This window comes from Carcharodon carcharias, chromosome 8 (assembly GCF_017639515.1).
Source record: "Carcharodon carcharias isolate sCarCar2 chromosome 8, sCarCar2.pri, whole genome shotgun sequence".
Classification (NCBI taxonomy): domain Eukaryota; kingdom Metazoa; phylum Chordata; class Chondrichthyes; order Lamniformes; family Lamnidae; genus Carcharodon; species Carcharodon carcharias.
The window spans coordinates 71936189-71954703 of NC_054474.1; the positions used below are offsets into that span (position 1 = coordinate 71936189).

At 42.9% G+C, this 18515-nt stretch overlaps 1 protein-coding gene across 4 annotated transcripts in view; it reads left to right on the forward strand.

The window, feature by feature from the left end:
• The first annotated feature begins 7300 nt into the window (after window positions 1-7300).
• The window catches only part of fam193b (family with sequence similarity 193 member B), a 70136-nt gene continuing 58921 nt past the window's right edge, over window positions 7301-18515 (forward strand). For 2 of the 4 annotated variants that reach the window (XM_041194033.1, XM_041194034.1), the window contains exons 1-2: window positions 7301-7604; window positions 14462-14530. In XM_041194033.1, the coding sequence (XP_041049967.1) occupies window positions 7407-7604; window positions 14462-14530 (267 nt within the window). In that variant the 5' untranslated portion in view covers window positions 7301-7406. The remainder of the gene's footprint in view (window positions 7605-14461; window positions 14531-18515) is intronic. The other 2 variants (XM_041194035.1, XM_041194036.1) reach the window with 1 other exon arrangement.

Here is an 18515-nt window from a genome sequence, read left to right on the forward strand (position 1 = left end):
CAATAACTTTCCTGATAACTTATTCCAGAACCCTTTAGATGAAAGGTTCTACTGTCTTCCCTTCTGACTTCAGCTTTCATTTATATTCCCTGATTTTTGAATGCGCTGTCATAATAAACAGTTCTAGTTAAGGCAACAACGTTTTTTTGTTGATAAAATAAATATGCTTCTTAATCACAGATTTTTGATTGATTAAAATTAAAACATAGTAACAGAATTCATATGCTAGCTGTATCCCAGGTGCAATGGCGATTACAGGAATACATACAGAGCTCTTCATTTATTGAATCACCTTCTACAAACAAATTACCTTTTTTCACTATTGGCATTCTGAATTTTTGGTGATCCACTTCTAATATAATACACTTACCTTCACAGATGAGATTAGACAATTTGGAACTAAAACACAAACTATTTAACTTGTAACACCACAACAAAAATACTACTCTTGCAGAACACCTGTACAGAGACTGGCACCTGCGCAGTCTTGATGAAGAAGGGTGGGAGGAGGCTTCTGTGGCATATAAAAACCATTATAGAATTATTGGGCTGAATGCCCTGTTTCTGTATTGTAATATTCTATGTAAGACATTTCAATTCATCATAATCACAGGAAATCTTTGGTTCTGTAGAGGCTGTTGAAGAAATGTAAATTAATGTGACCCATTATAGGTTAAAGAGTATTTACAGCATAGAATTAACAGGGCTTTTGGCCCAGCAGGTCCATGCCAGTGTTTAGACAATGAGCATGAGCCTCCTCCCAACATTTTTCGTCAAGTTAAAGATTTCTCAGATGAATGTGGAGGGATATATTCTTTACAGCCGAAGTACATAATGGGACAACAAAAGCAGATGCACAATTCTCTCGAATATCTCAATTCTGGCCCTGTGATTTGGAAAATACTGAAGTCTCAATTTCTGAAGGTTATAGGCTGCTCATCTAGAATTTGGCTGCTGCCCATTCCATTGTAGAGGGAATTGCTGCCTCAGTGGTACACAAGAATTACTAAAAGGTACTGCAAGCTGCTGTGATTGAGCCCCTGACTGGGGTAGGGTCAGCCCTTCAAGTATTTCTTATAGGAATATTCCCAGAATATGGTGAGAGATTGCAATCATCTGTAGAGAAAGGTTTTGCAAATATTGAGGATGCAGTTCACTTTGGCCCCAGCCAGGCTTTGTCCAAAACTTAGCCCATCGTAAGAAGAAATTTGGTTTCAAATTAGTGTTATGTCTTGTGTAAGATTTTTGGATTCAGGGCCACAGATACCTAAGATAGGCAGTCGACTATTCATAAGTAATTTTAAGATAGTTTATTAGAGGCAACAGTTTAGAAACAATGCATTAATTAATTAGACAGAAAAAGTATACGATCCATGACAGTTGAGTGTGGTTTACAGACCTCAGAGGATGAATGGATGGTTGGCACAGAGTGCATTGATCTCAGCAGCTTGTGATAGCAGCATTCTGCTCTCTAATCGAAGTGTCAGGGAGCTCTTCCCTTGGTCTTCCTCCTCCTCTTCTTTCTCTTCCATCTGAATAAGGTGGCTGCACAACGAGCACTGCCACCTCAGCAGGACAGCCCCCTGTCCCTGAGCAATTGTTAATATACCCTTTTTCTGGGGGCTGGTAGCTTACCCAGTGCCGATCATCTATTCAAACCCTTCTGAACAATGGATACAGGACAGGGACCCAAAATGTCAGGGTGGTTACCTCCTCCCCTGTTTGTCACCCTGCTCGAGGTCAGCGTTTTAATTTACATCATGCTGTGAGGGTCAGTTCCTGGCTCTTTCCAAACACTTGCAGGGATACAGGGGTACACACAACTCCTGCCAACTTTGGAATGTCAACATGGCAGCCTGAACCAAGTGAACTTGCCATATCCAGGGACTGTTTAAAAGTTGAAATGTTTAGAAATTGCTTTTCCAGAGAGAAAATCAATACTGTTTAGCTAATCTCATAAGAGTTCTATACTATGCAGAAAATACTAGTTTATTAAAGACTCCAATTTCTTACAGTTGCTGATGAACCTAAAGAATTATATCATTGAAGGCCTGTATAGGAGACATTGGTGCATGCAAGTATGACTGATCCATGTCCTTCTTTGTACTGATGTACAGACAAGATAAAATGCCACTAATCCTTTTATAATCTCACAACCTAAACAGTACCTTCTAATTCTAGATGCATGTCCTCCCTCCAATGGTACCATTACCAAAAGGAACTCACAGGAGTTATGATCAGGAACAAAAAAGATTATGAGAAAAACTACAAAAGTTTAACAGGGGGTGTGGAGTGGTGATGTGGTGGTAGTTGAGCATAAACAACAAACATACACAACTAGGCAGGCAACAACTTTAAAGGAAACCATCCAGTTCATAGTTAATAATCAGTTGGAGCTTGTATCTTCTAATAATTTTTCAAAGTGTCATGACACTGCCCCAATTTTTTATCTTCCAAATTTAACTGAGTTTTGTAAAAACTTGGGATCATGAGCTGATGGTAACACTGGATCACATAGTGATCACCAGGGAGAAATTAGTTGAATTTGGCAATCTTGTACAGCAACATTGTGGCAGTCTAAAGTGCATACACTTGATTGCAGAGTTCTATCTCGGCGATAGTACTGTGGGGTAATAACAGATATTTTAAAGCTGCCAATTAGCGTCATAAAAACAGCTTTACTGCCCTGGTGCAGAGATTTATGACAATTTCAAACTAATTAGCGCATATTACCATAGCAACCATAACATTAGGCGGCTCCTTCTCTTGGTGCCTAGTTGGCCTGTGTGATAAGTTTCCAGCTCACGTGCAGAATGCAAATTCACAGTGTGACAGCAAAATTCAGGTCTGTAGCAGAACTTCTGAAATGTCACTCACACTGCTTCTGGCCACTTAAGGCAAGGCATGATTGTAAGGTTAAGGGTAAGCATGCTGGCATACATTTGGAAGCATGTAGAGCAGGCAGATCATAACATTGATATGGTACACAGTCTGCCATTTTGGATTTCCCAGGTCCTGTTAATGTCCTCTCTTTTAAATACTTGTTAAAATTATGAGATGTATAAGATGATGATGTTTTGGGATTGTATCTTTAAATTTATGGCAAATGAAAGTGGTTATCAGTCTGCCTGACAATAAGCCTGGGTGATTTGATTGTTAGAGATCAAAGGAAGGCTTGGATTGTTTTACTGAGAAGAAGATGCAAGGTATTTATGCTTGGAGACGTGGCAGCAGTCTCTGAGTTTACAATGAGTAGACAGAACCTCCCAAAATCCCTGAAAGGTGTTGAAGGTACCAAGTTGTAAACAATTGTGCTGTAAACTGTCCACTTATTTCTAAGATGCAAGAAAGTTGTGATAACAGATAGCTAATTAGCATTTCTCCCTGAATGCAAGGTTAATGTATTTCATGTTGCCTTGGGGGAGAGGGCAGACAAAGCCATTTTTGAGATCTGGTCACAGGCTTCTCTACAAATCAATTAATATCACATAGACAGCAGTTCTGTGTGGTCAGCAGAGAAAAGAAGTTGCTTGGTTTTGTGAGTTACCATAGCAGAGGCAGGTTGGAGGTGGTCTTTAGTCGAAGAGACGCATCCTGCAGCCATATAAGCGTTCCAGAAGATTCATCCTGACATGGCGGTGGGAAGAAGAATCATTGGAATAGGCTTTACTGCTGGTGGTGGATTTAAGGAACTCTCTTAAAACTAAGGAAAACACCTGGAGACAGCCACTCTAAGTTACTACTTGGTGAAATGGGAATATGATAACCCATTGGAAGCTGGGAGCAACTGTAGACTGCTTGATATAAGGACTGTAATTCTATGGGGGTACAATGTGTGATAAATATAAAAGAACAATGTTCCTCTGTAGTTTAAAATATAAGCTGCTTACAAAAAGAAAATAGTGTTTAGTCAATAGTGCATTTAGTCATTTGTTACAGTACATGTTTTAAAACGTGAAATCTTGCCATGTCATTTCTCAGCTAGTAACTGGAAGTTCAAATCTCTTTTTAAAAATTATTGGTCTCCATGGAGATTGTAACGCATCTCCAACTGAACATGCATTCCTTTGTCCCGCCCCCGTGCCCTTGTCACCTCCATGCACGCTGTTTAAAATGTTCACCAAACAACTTTTGGTGTGGTATTTTTGACTTGGTTTTGTTGCTGCAGAAAGTGGAAGCACTGTGTTGACTGTTAGAAAAGTTTTTGTATTCACACTGAAGTGGTGCTGGTCTTTGACAAAAAGGTCAGAGGGGTTTGAAGGGTTGTCAGAGGAAAGCCTGCTTTCACCATTGGGGATTATAGTTGTAGTTCCTCTTGGGCTGTAATATGACAGGGAGATGGAGCCGAGGTAGCGGAGAGAACAAGCTATGTGCAGAGAGGGAGGAGAGGAAGAGGGTTCCCAATGTAAGGTTTTTTTCCACCCTGGATCTTCAGAGAACACTTCTCTGCCTCCAGTTCAATCAGCAGCAGTGGCTATGTTTCACCAAGAAGGTGGTTTCTGAACTTTTTCACCTCCTACAACTGACACTTGGATGGTACTGTCAGAGGCCATCAAGATCATCATAGCCTTCAGTTTCTACATGAGAGCAGATAACGTTTTCAATATTCACAGTTTGTCATACATTTCTGCATCAGGGAAGTGACAGAGGCCCTGTAGAGAAGGTGGAGTGAGCATGTGGCTTTGCCAGGCCAGCAGGGTTCCCAGTGATGCACCATTGGCTGAACATGCATGGCTTTGTGAGGGCCGCTGCCCCTACCCTGCCCCTAGAAATGGGAAGATGGACCAACCTCAAGGCTTATCACTCCATGGATGCACAGTTGGTGTCTGACCATCCATAGAAATGCAACACTTGGCTCATGACTCGCTCTCTCCACTGACCACCCCTGGGCAGCACTACATTGAGAGCTATGCTGCCACCAGGAATGACATGGAGCAAACCACCAATGTTCTTAAATGGTTCTACTGCCTTAACTGCTTTGGATAAGCCCTCCAAGTACAAGTACTGTCATCCTGAGAGAGGTTAGCAGATTCATGCACCATGGAGCCTTTGCTACTCTTATGGGGGAGTGTCTCAGCAATCCCAAAAATCTGCTGGAGCACAGATTGCTGAGAGAGTTTGCATGTCCTTTTGAGCATCAGTATCTGCTACCATGATGGCAAAAGTCTGAGCCTTCATGGCAACAAGCAGAGATCTCATGGCCTCATTTAGAACTTCCACTGCACTACCCAATCAACAGGGGCTTCTGCTTGTGTTGCAATAGGAGCTGAGACATTGACTTTCAGTCATTGCATCACAGGTTGGTCTGCAAGTGCAGTTATGGAGTTGGCTACCACTTCCGTGGTGGAAAGGATGGGCGCCAAGTTGTGTGAAACTGTTGCCAAGTTGGAGCTGGATTCCTCCATGTACCTTGGCAGTGAAAAAAGGCTCTATGATAAGCCTACCAATGACTATGCATACCTGTGTGCATGCCCATAGCTTTCTGCTGTATGCACCTGATCAAAGCCCTCATCTACAAGGGTGGTGGAAGTGTAAGTCCACCATCCACAAGGCACAAGTCAGGAGTGTGATGGAATACTCTCCACTTCCCTGGATGAGTGCAGCTCTAACAACACTCAAAGAGGTCAACACCATCCAGGACAAAGAAACTGGCTTGATTGGCAGTTCATCTGCCGCTTTCAACATTCACTCCCTCCATCACCAATGCACATTGGCAGCAGTGTGTACCATCTACAAGATACACTACATGAATTCACGAGGCTCCTTAGGCTGAATCTTCCAAACCCATGACCACCGCCATCTAGAAGGGCAAGGGCAGCAGATAGATGGGAACACCACCACCTGGAATTTCCCCTCCAAGTCATTCACTGTCCTGATTTGGAAATATATTGCCGTTCCCTTCACTGTCGCTGGGTCAAAATCCTGGAACTCCTTTCCTAACAGCACTGTGGGTGTAGCTTCACCATGTGGACTGCAGTGGTTGAAGAAGGCAGCTCACCACCACCTTCTCAAGGGCAACTAGGGATGGGCAATAAATGCTGGCCCAGCCAGTGAAGCTTACATCCAGTCAGCATTTTTCTGCTCTTCCTTTCCATATATTGAGAGTATCTCAAAGTATGTTCCATTTCGCTTCAGCACTCTGTATGATTGAGTCGAGGAGCTATTATCTGCGTAGGCAGCATGGCTGGTTATATGAGGACAGTATTACTGCTTTGAATGAAAAACCTCAAGGGTTGCATCCTAACCCTGGTGCACACCAGGGAGTAATATGTATCACAGTCAGTCCTGTGGTAGCTGAGTGTGTTTAGTATGCTGTTCAGAGTCACATCTGGTGATGATCAGATCTAACCGGTGCCAATGCCTTAATCTTGGATGTCTCCAGGATACCTTGTTGCATGATTTGTTCTGAAAGAAGGTATTAATTACTCAACTCATTGTAGTGGCAAGGCTCAAATAGTCTCTGTCCATTCTCATTTATCTTTCCCAAGCCACGTGTCCAAGACCAGGGACTCTTGCGTTGAAATCCCCCAGTAGGTAAAGATGTTCTGTCTTAGGAATTCTGCTGATTGCAGTTTCAAGCTCTTCGCAGAACTAATCTTTCATCCCTGGAGCCCAGCATTGAAGCATAAATATTGTGAAGTTAAGTGGCCCTGCCAAATGGTGGAGAGGTTACAATTGCAGTTTCACTAGGATGCTGCCTGGTATGTTGAAATAAAAAGATGAAGAAAGACTAGAATTTTTAAAATTAGAACATTGCAGATATCACAGCTATATGATAGAAATCCAAAGAATGGGCAGGATAGATTCTAGTAGTTGAGGAGGGCTTCAAGATCAGGAGCAGTAAGGAACAAGTAGAAGATTAAACATTTAGTAAGAGCACTGAGGATGTGAGGCAGGAGAAATCTCTTTTGTGAGGCTGTGGAATCACTTCCAGGGCTAATGGGCGAAACTATTGTCAGTGATCAAGATTAGATGTTAAGTGGTTGAATGAAACAGGGAGATGAAGGGCATGGGTAGAGGTTGGGTAAATGTAGTTAGGCGTATTTGCTGTATGGCGAGGAAATGCCGACATAGACTGATTGGGCTGAATGTTTCAATGTTATAATCGATGCATCGCCATGGCTGTATGTTCAGTTTAAATCACTTGGAAACTGCAGCTGGATGGAGCCACCTGCTGCCTGCATGAAAGATGGCGGCGGCCGCACCGCATTTACTTGTGACAGATGGAGCGCCTTTTTTTGCCTGCTTCCGGTTGACGTCAGCCTTCCCCTCCCCCAGTCCCCGCTCGCTGGCCGCCATATTGGATTCTGTTTCCCTGGAGCGCGAGCGGTTTGTGGCGGAGCCGCGGGCGGAGGGTGAGTGAGTGAGTGAAACCCGGATCAGAGCGAGTGAAACTGGAACCAGGAATGAGCTGCGCCGAAGAGAAACGAGTCGCCGGTCGAAGGAAGAAGAACAAACGGGGGTCTGGAAACGGCGGCAGCAGCAGCAGCGCAGTCCCGGGAGAGAGCCGCAGCCCCAGTCCGGCTGAGGAAGCGCCGAGCCCGGCGCAGGGCGAGCAGCCGCGGGCGGGGATGGAGCCGGGCCCAGGCTGGAGCGGGGAGCAGGTAAAGAGCAGGCTCCCACCCCCCCGGGGTCCGGGAAGGGGCCGTGTGTGTGTTTGGGACGGGCAATGGATTGCGGCGAGCAGCCCCATTCGCCGCGGTTCAGCAACATTTGAATTTATTCCGCTGTTGATTTTGTGATGGGAGGTGTGGAGCTGGATGGATTGTCAGGGGCTTGGGAGAGAGTAGGTGGGTGGGTTGGGTCCCTCAGGCTGGGGTCAGGTCTAGTCTATTGACTGTCGAAGAGAGAACCTGCATATACCTGAAGCAAATGGAGACGATGCTGTTCAACACTGCACCGTATAAACCCTTTCACTGCCTAAATCTGTTTAATATTTATACATAAGAATTCTTTCAAAGGCTGTGTTTTTGATTCTCAGTGGATATACTCAAAACAGTAACCAGTGACTGGCTGTTTGCCTTGCAAAAAGCAATGGAAACTGAAACCGACCTCTTTGTTACAAGGTGTGCCTTTCAACTTATAACATACACACAAGCATCGGATCTATTCGTTGGTCTTTCACTTGGGTTTTTTTTATTGCCATCACTTTGACATGGAACTGACTAGTTTTGAATTAGTGCAACATTTATGTCCATTGGTGTGTTGGTAAATGTAGTTTATTTTTGTCAGTTCATTATTGCGCTGTTCTAAGTTCACTTGAGTAAGACAACATCTTAGCAGTCAGTCACTAAATGAATTGGGCCCTTTCAGTGCATTACTAGTTGTGGATAATTTCCAGTACAACTGTGGATTTTGAGCTTATTGCTTTGGATTGACAAGAACGTGAGTAAGAAATAAAAACACAAAAGGTTGGAAATGGCACGGCAGGCTGATCAGCATCTGAAAATGAAGGGTAATTTGGGTATTGGGTTTTCAGAATTGAATCACCAATTCTAATGAAGACCTGTACTTCAATACTAATCATTTATTCTTTCAGACACTGATTATTTAATGCTACCTGATTGCAGAGTTTTAATTTTGAATTTATAGCACTCATAGTTTTCCTTTTTTCCCTCTTCACTGGGTATTAATATGCAGAGGTAAATTACATTGTAATGGGCATTATCTGTTGTCTAATAATTGTTACAAATGCAAATAATTGTGGACAGTATGTCGTGCTGCATGGTATCCCAGTTCTACCATTGAAATTATGTGTACAAAGTCTCCTTTTGAAGGGTGGAAAACTATAAATGGGGCCACATACAGACCATGAAAAATATTAGATACTACTTCCATGGTTTCTTTATAAATCTGGTGAACTGATTATAATAATAGTTATTATTATATCAATTTCTTCTTCAGTATTAAGCAGTAAGTGGTGAAGGGTTATGGATGGAATGCACCCAGTATCTCAAACTTGGTCCTACATGAACCCAAGGTGGTGTTTTACTAGTCATAGTTGTACTTGTCTCCGCCCCTCAGATGCCCCTTAAAATTCAGTTCTTTGACAAGATTTTGATCACCTGTCCTAAAACGACCTTGTGAGGTTTGATGCGAAATTGTTTTTGATTGCGCTCCTGTTAAAGCGCTTAGGGATGTTTTGCTACATTAAAAGCACTATATAAATGCAAGCTGCTGCCACATTTTTTTTATCAGTGGTCAATTTTCAGTTTTTTTAAGGAGTTTTGTCATTCTGTTAAACTTTAGCCTAGTCAATAAAACTGGAAAAGGAATAATGAATTGCTTTACTGAATTTAGATGTTTGTCTGGTGCACACTTGCCAGTGTGTCTGTTTATAGTAGGGAGATGGTACCCTATAAGTCACATGTAACCAGCTTTGATCTCCTGAAATGTATTCTATACACAAGTGACTGAAATAAAACATGTCAGGCACTTGCTCATGAGCTCCAACTAAATCAACCTGGTGTTAGCCAGGTTGATTTTCTATCTAAATTTGTGTATTCCATATGTATGCTAAAGTTAAGGCAAGTGATCTGTCAAGGTGCTGCATCTTTCCCCAGTTTTCACACCACAGTCCAGTTTCTACGGTGCTCTTCCCCAGCAGCTTCTCTACTCAGTGGTATTTTAATCTGAGTGGTGTGGAGCTGTGTGCTTGCTCATTGTAACACCAGCTGGTTGCCACAGCAGCTGGTCTGGCAGATACAGCATGTTTTATCCGTACACTTTAATTCAAACTCTGATTTTAAAACAATGCTGTGGAGTGTATGTTGAGCCTGTAAGTTATGATTTATTGATTGGAACATGAATTTCTACTCTTGATTTTTAAACTGCTGCAGTCCAGTCATTGTTGTAAAATCTGCTCTTTACTGTACCAGCTGGTACTTTTCCTTAGGTTGACCAAGTTGGGAAGAATGGCACTTCACAAAAAACACCCGATTAAAATGAGGTTGCTGGTGATTGGAGGGCTTAGCTGGCACTGACCTACATCTACAAGAAATGTATGTCCCACACCTGCCTTTTTTTGGTCTTGTTTTGCTATTAAATCATTTCCCATCCTGTTGGCTATCATTCAGGCCTTTGCCAATACTTGCCTGAGCCAGCTGTTGGAATCTGCATCAACAGCAGCATATGAAATAATTGCCCAAGTTTTTCTTATTTGGCTGTGTGGAGGTATCTGGCTCCTTGCAACCTAGGGGTTAAACTGAGATTGAGATCAAGCTCTGTTGTTAGATCATGATTGGTGTTCCAATGTAAAGGATGAGTGTGGGTTTTGCCTAGTGATAGAATTGTGGTACCTGCTTAGTCTGGGAAAAGTATGATGACTGTATCTTTGTGCCTAGTCAACTATATACAAGTTGATTTGTCTCAAATATTGAACTGGATTGGTAACATCAAATCAGACATTATATGTTTGGTTCCACCACCTTTAATTCTGTACACAGAGATTGGCTTCAGTTTAGTAGCAAGTCTTTTTGGGAATTAACGTTAAGCATGATCTTTAGGTAGTGAAGAGATTTGCAAGTGATAAATGTGCGTTACTTTTTAAAAACATAGTTGATACAACAGTTACATTTATCTTGTCGTCTAGGATGCATTTGAATTGTTGCTTCTGAGCTAAGAGCTCTGTCTCCCTTTTAACTTTGGGCACTGAACACAAGCCATGGTTCCTGCTATATTGCTCAATCTTAACTTTTTTAGTGCAAAGTTTTATTCTTCCACCTCCTGAGTCTTGCCTAAATATATACTACCTCTGCTGATAACATGGGATGGAAACATCTTTCTAGGCACCTGTGTGATATAATGAGAAAAAGATCAGTGCGTGAGGCCTGTCAGTGATGACCCTGTGGTTTTTATGGGTAAGCACCTAGTCTTTATTGCAGCAGCTTCCAACTTCTGAGAACTTAGCTGAAGTCAGGAAATTGCCAAGGCCCCCCCCCACTCTATGACATAACTTGTTTCTGTTTTAAAGCACCATGCCTAATCCTGGTGTGCATCTTGCAAACTAAACCAATCTTTGCAGAATGATTGCTGGCATCAGATCTGACATGCAAGAAAGGAAGTAATTTGGTATGTTCTATTTGTTGTGTGTGGGGGTGTTTGTGCAGTGGGTGGTGTCTAATGATCAACAGGGGAGGGTGGAAAAAATAATTTTAGTGTCTTTCATGCATTCCTAGAAATAATCACCTGCAAGTAATTGAGCCTGCTCAGTTTGGTTTGGGCATTCAAGGTAATAACAAATTAAACAAATGGTGGAATTATCCCAGCCTTCAATTTATTTGGAAAGTGAGGATTTTATGAAAAAAACATTTATGCATAATTAAACCCAATGGTGTAATTGCTGAAAGATGAACTTTTCTATAACGAGAGGTGTTAGATTAGTGGTTCAATAGTGATGTTCATCCCAAATCTGTTTCATGTTGTCATACAAATCTTTGGATTCCCGAATGCTAAAAAGTATGGCTGGTACATTTTTTGTTAAGGCCTCTTTGTAAAGAGGTCCTCTGACCTAATCTTGACTGTTGGATTGGCCCAAGTTGTTTTGAGTACAAATGCATAATTTAAAGATTGGTGCAGTAACATTTTTCAAATCAACCTGTAAATACTTTTACAAAAATGGCGTCTACCCGGCAATGTGGAAAATTGCCAGTTATGTCTTGTACACAAAAAGCAGGACAAACAACACCTGGCTAATTACTGTCCCATTGGTCTACTCTGATCATTACTAAAGTAATGGAAGGGGCATCAACAGTGCTATCAAGCATCACTTGCTTAACAATAAATTGCTCGCTGATGCTCAGTTTGAGGCCCGCCAGGGTCGCTTATCTCCTAACCTCATTACAGTCTTGGTTCAAAAGTGGACAAAAAAGCTGAGTTCAAGCAGTGAAGTGAGAGTGACTGTCCTTGACATTAAAGGCCGCATTTGACCGATTGTGGCATCAAGGAGCCCTAGCAAAACTGGAGTCAACAGGAATCGGGGAAAACTCTTCGCTGGTTGGAGTCAGCCCTAGCACAAAGGAAGATGGTTGTGGTTGTTGGTCAATCATTTAAGTTCAGGAGTTCCTCAGGGTAGTGTCCTAGGCCCAACCATCTCCAGCTGCTTCATCTATGACTGACCTTCCATCATAAGGTCAGAAGTGGGGATGTTCGCTGATGATCGCACAATGTTTAGCGCCATTCAGCACCATCCTCAGATACTGAAGCAGTCCATGTCCAAATGCAGCAAGACCTGGACAATATCCAGGCTTGGGCTGACAAGTGGCAAGTAATATTCACGCCACACAAGTGCCAGACAATGGGACTGTCTCAAAGACAATTAACCATTGCCCTTTGCCATTCAATGACATTACCATCACTGAATTCCCCACTATCAACATCGTGGTGGGGGTTCCCACTGACCAAGAAACTGAACTGAACCAGCCAAATGAATACTGTGGCTACAAGAGTAGGCCAGAGGCTAGGAGTCCTGCAGCTAGTAACTCACCTGACTCCCCATAGCCTGTCCGCCATCTACAAGGCACAAGTCAGGAGTGTGATGGAACCCCCTCCACTTGCCTGGATGAGTGCAACTTCAACAACACTCAAGCTTGACGCCATCTAGGACGAAGCAGCCCGCTTGATTGGCACCCCATCCAGAAACATACACTCCCTCCACCACCAACGCTCAGTGGCAGCAGTGTGTACCATCTACAAGATGCAGTGCAGGAACTCACCAAGGCTCCTTAGGCAGCACCTTCCAAACCCACGACAGTTACCACCTAGGAAGGCAAGGGAGCAGACAGATGGGAACAGCACCATCTGGAAGATCCCCCCCCCAAGCCACTCACCATATATTGCTGTTCCTTCACTTTCTTTGGGACAAGATCCTGGAATTCCCTCCCTAACATCCATGTGGGTTGTACCAACATCATGTAGGCTGCAGCAGTTCAAGATGACAGCTCACCACCACCTTGAGAGCAATTGGGGAATGGCCAATAAATGTTGCCTAGCCAGCTACGCCCACATCCCATGAATGAATAAAAAAATTCAGATGTTTGTATGCTACATTGATTCAGATGTTCACACATTTATTCGCATCCAGTTGTGGCCCATGTTATGAGTGGAGGAGGAAAAGCTGTGAATGAGACCGTGGAGTGCTGCAGCTGCTTTGAGGCCATTCAACTGTTCAAAATGGCATCAAAGAGAGACTTGCCTCTGAATTGGGCCTAGTTGAATTTAAAACAAATTTCACAACAACCTCTGTTGACGGTCAGGCACAGAATGCTGATCCTATAACTGTATTGAGTTTTGTGTGGAATAAACGGTCTGTTTTCACAAGATATTTAACCTGCACTGCTTGCCATCCACCCCAATAACATGTTACATTTTATGGCTAGTATTTGACAAGTGGACTGATTTGAGATGCACAGAAATGCTGTTTTATTTTTCCGGATTCATTCTTCTTGCACGTGGTGGGTTAAATTGAGCAGCAACATTACAACATACTTTAAGGTGAATCACAAACTTGTGGAATTTGCATTCCCGAATGAGAGTTCTTCAGCTCAATGATTTATCTATTGTTAAAACTCAGAGTCTTCTGCAACTTGATCTCTGGAAAAATTGCAGGTGTTGGAGAACAGGGTTTGCTGGAGGTCCCAACTGTGTTAGAGTTAACTAGATAGCGGATGGTTGAATGACTATCCTTTAGTGGAACTTCTGTGGGTTCACTGCAGCTATTATTTTCAAGTGTTTTTCTCGGGTCAGGCAGAAGTTTCCATCAGTCGGATTATGTTTGGTATCAATCTGTTGACTTTTGTATTATTACTGACCAATTATGGGGAGAATTGGTAGAGAAAGTAAGGCAAGGATTAAATGGAAGATAACAGGTCATTCAACCACCTTATTTCACAAATGAGTTTTCTCAGGTAGTTAAATTGATTGTTCTGTTAATATATACAGTAGGTTTTAATTAATTTTCATAAAGGAGTGAGATTTAGCTATCAAAAGAGACCGTGGGCATTTAGAGCAGGGCCTCCAGTTATGTTAGCTTGATTTATATGGCAGCTATTTTTGGAGAAACTCAGTTGTTCCATTATATAGAAACTGTCTATAACGTTTGTGCAATAAAGCCTTGCATGTGATGTTGTGTTGTCCAACTTCAGTTTTCTTCTGCCTGACTTAAATCAGCTTCACAGTGGACAAAAGATTACATTCAGATAGTTCTACTGTTTTTCTCGTCATTCCAGTGCCAGATTATGTTGTTCCATATGTGTAGGAACAAAATTTGGGGGATCCCATTGTACCATACCGTGATTTGTTTTACACATCGTGAAAATGACTTTATTTATCTGTAGGGATTTAATGTCATAGATGACTGCTATTTTTCCTGCGATGAGTTGCTGTAATGAGGTGTGTGCAGTATGTGCAAATGCAGAGCAGTAGAAATAAGCAAAACAAATGTTTCACATTTTTTTATTCTCAGAGCAATGAATTAATGAATGACGGATTCTCCTGCCAACTCAATGGATGCATCAATAGTAAACTTAAAAAGGCAAGGAATAAATTATTGCAATTGCTTGTGTGTTCTAAACTGTTACCAAATTGTTGTCTTTGCTTTTGCATTTGTGCATCATGTGACGTGTAATTTTAAGATTGAATGCTGGTTTCAGCAGTAATTTACAGCAGGTAAGGGATTTTTGATTAAAATATATGCCATTATGTTTTCCACATTGACCTTTAAAAGGCCAAAATTTTCTTTTATGGAGTTTAGTAACTCAGGAAAATTCATAAAGAACACTTAGAAAGCTGGGTTTGCAGGATTCTCCAAATAACAAGTTGATAGATTTCTTTAGCAGTATACTTAGTAGATATTTCTATTGCTGGGTTTTGCTTCAGGATGAGTGGAGGGAGGAAGGGGATTCCGGGAATGCACTAGTATCTATACAATGCCTTCAAACAAAAATGTTTAAAAGCCATTGATGTATAGTACGTTGACTAAGATGGTTGCCGAGCCTCAGATGAATCTAGTGACGTTCAAGTGAATCAAAGACTTCTGAGAAATACGAGCATACAAAATAGGAGCAGAAGTAGGCCATTCAGTCCCTTGAGCCTGCTCCGCCATTCAATAAGATCATGGCTGATTGTTTGTGTTCTGAATTTCACTTTCCCATCTACCTCGATAACTTTTGGTTCCCTCGCCTAACAAAAATCTATCTACCTCTGTCTTAAAAACATTCAATGACCCCGCCTCCACTGCCTTTGGAGGCAAAGAGCTCCAAAGTCGCACAACCCTCAGAGGAAAAAAATTCTCATCTGTGCCCTAAAAGGGTGACCCCTAGTTTTAAAACTGTGCCCCCCCCACTTCTGGACTCACCCACAAGAGAAAACATCCTTTGTCAATACCTTTCAGGATCTTTCTTCAATCAAGTCACTCCCCACTCTTCTAATCTCCAGTGGATACAAGCCCAGTCTGCAGCTCCTATTTATCCACAGCACATGTTACCCCTTCAAAGAACTCTTAATAAATAGGTTAAACGTTATTTCTCTTTCATAAAACCATGCTGCTTCTCGCCTATTACCTTGAATTTCTCTAAGTACCCAGCTATGACCTCCTTAATGATTGATTCTAGTACCTTCCCCATGACAGACTTCAGGCTAACTGGCCGATAGTTTCCTGTTTTTTTGTCTCCCTCCCTTCTTGAATAGATAGGTTATAATAGCTACTTTCAGTCTGATGGAACGTTGGCAGAATCTCATGAATTTGGAAAATTAACACCAATGCAATTAATACTTCATTAACCACCTCATTTAAGACCATAAGATGAAGACTGTCCAGGACAAAGCAGCCCGCTTGATTAGCACCACATCCACAAACTTTCGCTCCCTCCACCACCAACACAGAGTAGCAGCTGTGTGCGCCATCTACAAGATACACTGCAGGAATTCACCAAGGCTCCTTTGACAGCACCTTTCCATCAGGACCCGGAGACTTGTCAGCTCACAGCTCCATCGGTTTGCTCAGTACCACTTCCGTGTTTGTAATTTCACCAAGTTTCCCTCTCCCTTCCACCTCCTGATTTACAGCTATTACTGGAATGATTTTTGTATCCCCTTTGGTGAAGACAGAAAGAAAATATTTATTTTCATCTGCCATTTCCTTATTATCTACTATTAAACTTTTTATTCATTCATGGGATGTGGGCTTTGCTGGCTGGGCCAGCATTTACTGCCCATCCCTAGTTGCCCTTGAGAAGGTGGTGGTGAGCTACCTTCTTGAACTGCTGTAGCCATGTGGTGTAGGTACACCCACAGTGCTGTTAGGAAGGGAGTTCCGGGATTTTGACCCAGCAACAGTGAAGGGAAGGTGATATATTTCCAAATGGTGAGTGAATTGGAGGAGAACTTCCAGGTTGTGGTGTTCCCATCTATCTGCTGCCCTTCTCCTTTTAGTTGGCAGTGGTTGTGGGTGTGAAAGGTGCTGTCGAAGGAGCCTTGGTGAATTCCTGCAGTGTATCTTGTAGATGGTGCACACAGCTCCTACTGTGTGTTGGTGGTGGAGGGAGCAAATGTTTGTGGATGTGGTGCTAATCAAGCGGGCTGCTTTGTCCTGGACGGTGTCCAGCTTCTTCAGTGTTGTGGGAGCTGCACTCATCCAGGCAAGTGGGGAATATTCCAGTGTGATTTGCACAAGCTGAGTGATTGGGCAATTGCATGGCAGATGCAGTATAATGTGGATAAATGAGAGGTTATCCACTTGTGTAGCAAAAACAGGGAGGTAGATTATTATCTGAACGGCTATAAATTGAGAGAGGGGAATGTGCAAAGAGACCTGGGTGTCCTTGTACACCAGTCGCTGAAGGTAAGCATGCAATTGCAGCAGGCGGTAAAGAAGGCAAGTGGTATGTTGGCCTTCATAGCGAGAGGATTCGAGTACAGGAGCAGGGATGTCTTGCTGCAATTATACAGGGCCTTGGAGAGACCACACTAGGAATATTGTGTGCAGTTTTGGGCTCCTTATCTAAGGAAAGATGTTCTTGCAGAGAGTGCAGCGAAGGTTTACCAGACTGATTCCTGAGATGGAGGGACCGACATATGAGGAGAGATTGAGTCGGTTAGGATTATATTCGCTGGAGTTCAGAAGAATGAGCTGGGATCTTATTGAAACCTATAAAATTCTTAGAGTACTAGACAGGGTAGATGCAGGAAAGATGTTCCTGATGGTGAGGGAGTCCAGAACCAGGGGCCACAGTCTGAGGATATGGGGTAGACCATTTAGGACTGAGATGAGGAGAAATTTCTTCACCCAGAGAGTGGTGAGCCTGTGGAATTCACTACCACAGAAAGTAGTTGAGACCAAAACATTGTATGTTTTCAAGAAGGAGTTAGACATAGCTCTTGGAGGGAAAGGGATCAAAGGATATGGGGAGAAACAGGAGCAGGCTATTGAGTTGGGTGTTCAGCCATGATCATAATGAATGGCGGAGCAGGCTCAAAGGGCCGAATGGCCTACTCCTAATTTCTATGTTTCTATCACACTCCTGACTTGTGCCTTGTAGGTGATGGACAGGCTTTGGGGAGTCAAGAGGTGAGTTACTCGTCACACAATTTCTGGCCTCTGACCTGCTCTTGTAGCCACAGTATTTATATGCCCAGTCCAATTCAGTTGCTGGTCAATGGTAACCCCCAGGATGTTGATTATGGGGGATTCAGTAATGGTAATGCCGTTGAGCATCAAGGGTTGGATTCTCTCTCGTTGGAGATGGTCATTGCCTGACAGTTGTGTAGCGCGAATGTTATTTGCCACTTGTCAACCCAAGCCTGGATATTGTCCAGGCCTCGCTGCATTTGGACATGGACTGCTTCAGCATCTGAGGAGTCGTGAATGGTGCTGAACATTGTGCAATCTTCAGCAAACGTCCCCACTTCTGACCTTGTGATGGAAGGAAGGTCATTGATGAAGCAATTGAAGATGGTTGGGCCTAGGACACTACCCTGAGGAACTCTTGCAGTGATGTTCAGGAGATGACTGACCTCGATCAACCACAACGATCTTCCTTTGTGCTAGCTATGACTTCAACCCGTGGAGAGTTTTCCCCCTGATTCCCATTGACTCCAGTTTTGCTCAAGCTCCTTGATGCCACACTCGGTCAAATGCTGCCTTGATGTCAAGGGCAGTCACTCTCACCTCACCTCAGGAGTTCAGCTGTTTTGTCCATGTTTGAACCAAGGCTGTTAAGAGGTCAGGAGCTGAGTGCCCCTAGCAGAACCCAAACTGGGCATCAGTGAACAGATTATTGCTAAGCATGTGCCGCTCGATAGCACTGTTGATGGCTTCTTCCATTACTTTACTGATGATGGAGAGTAGACTGATTGGGGTGATAATTGGCTGGGTTGGATTTGTCCTGCTTTTTGTGTACAGGACATACCTGGGCAATTTTCCACATAGCCGAGTAGATGCCAGTGTTGCACTGGAACAGCTTGGCTAGGGACGCGGCAAGTTCTGGAGCACAAGTCTTCAGTACTGTTGCCGGAATGTT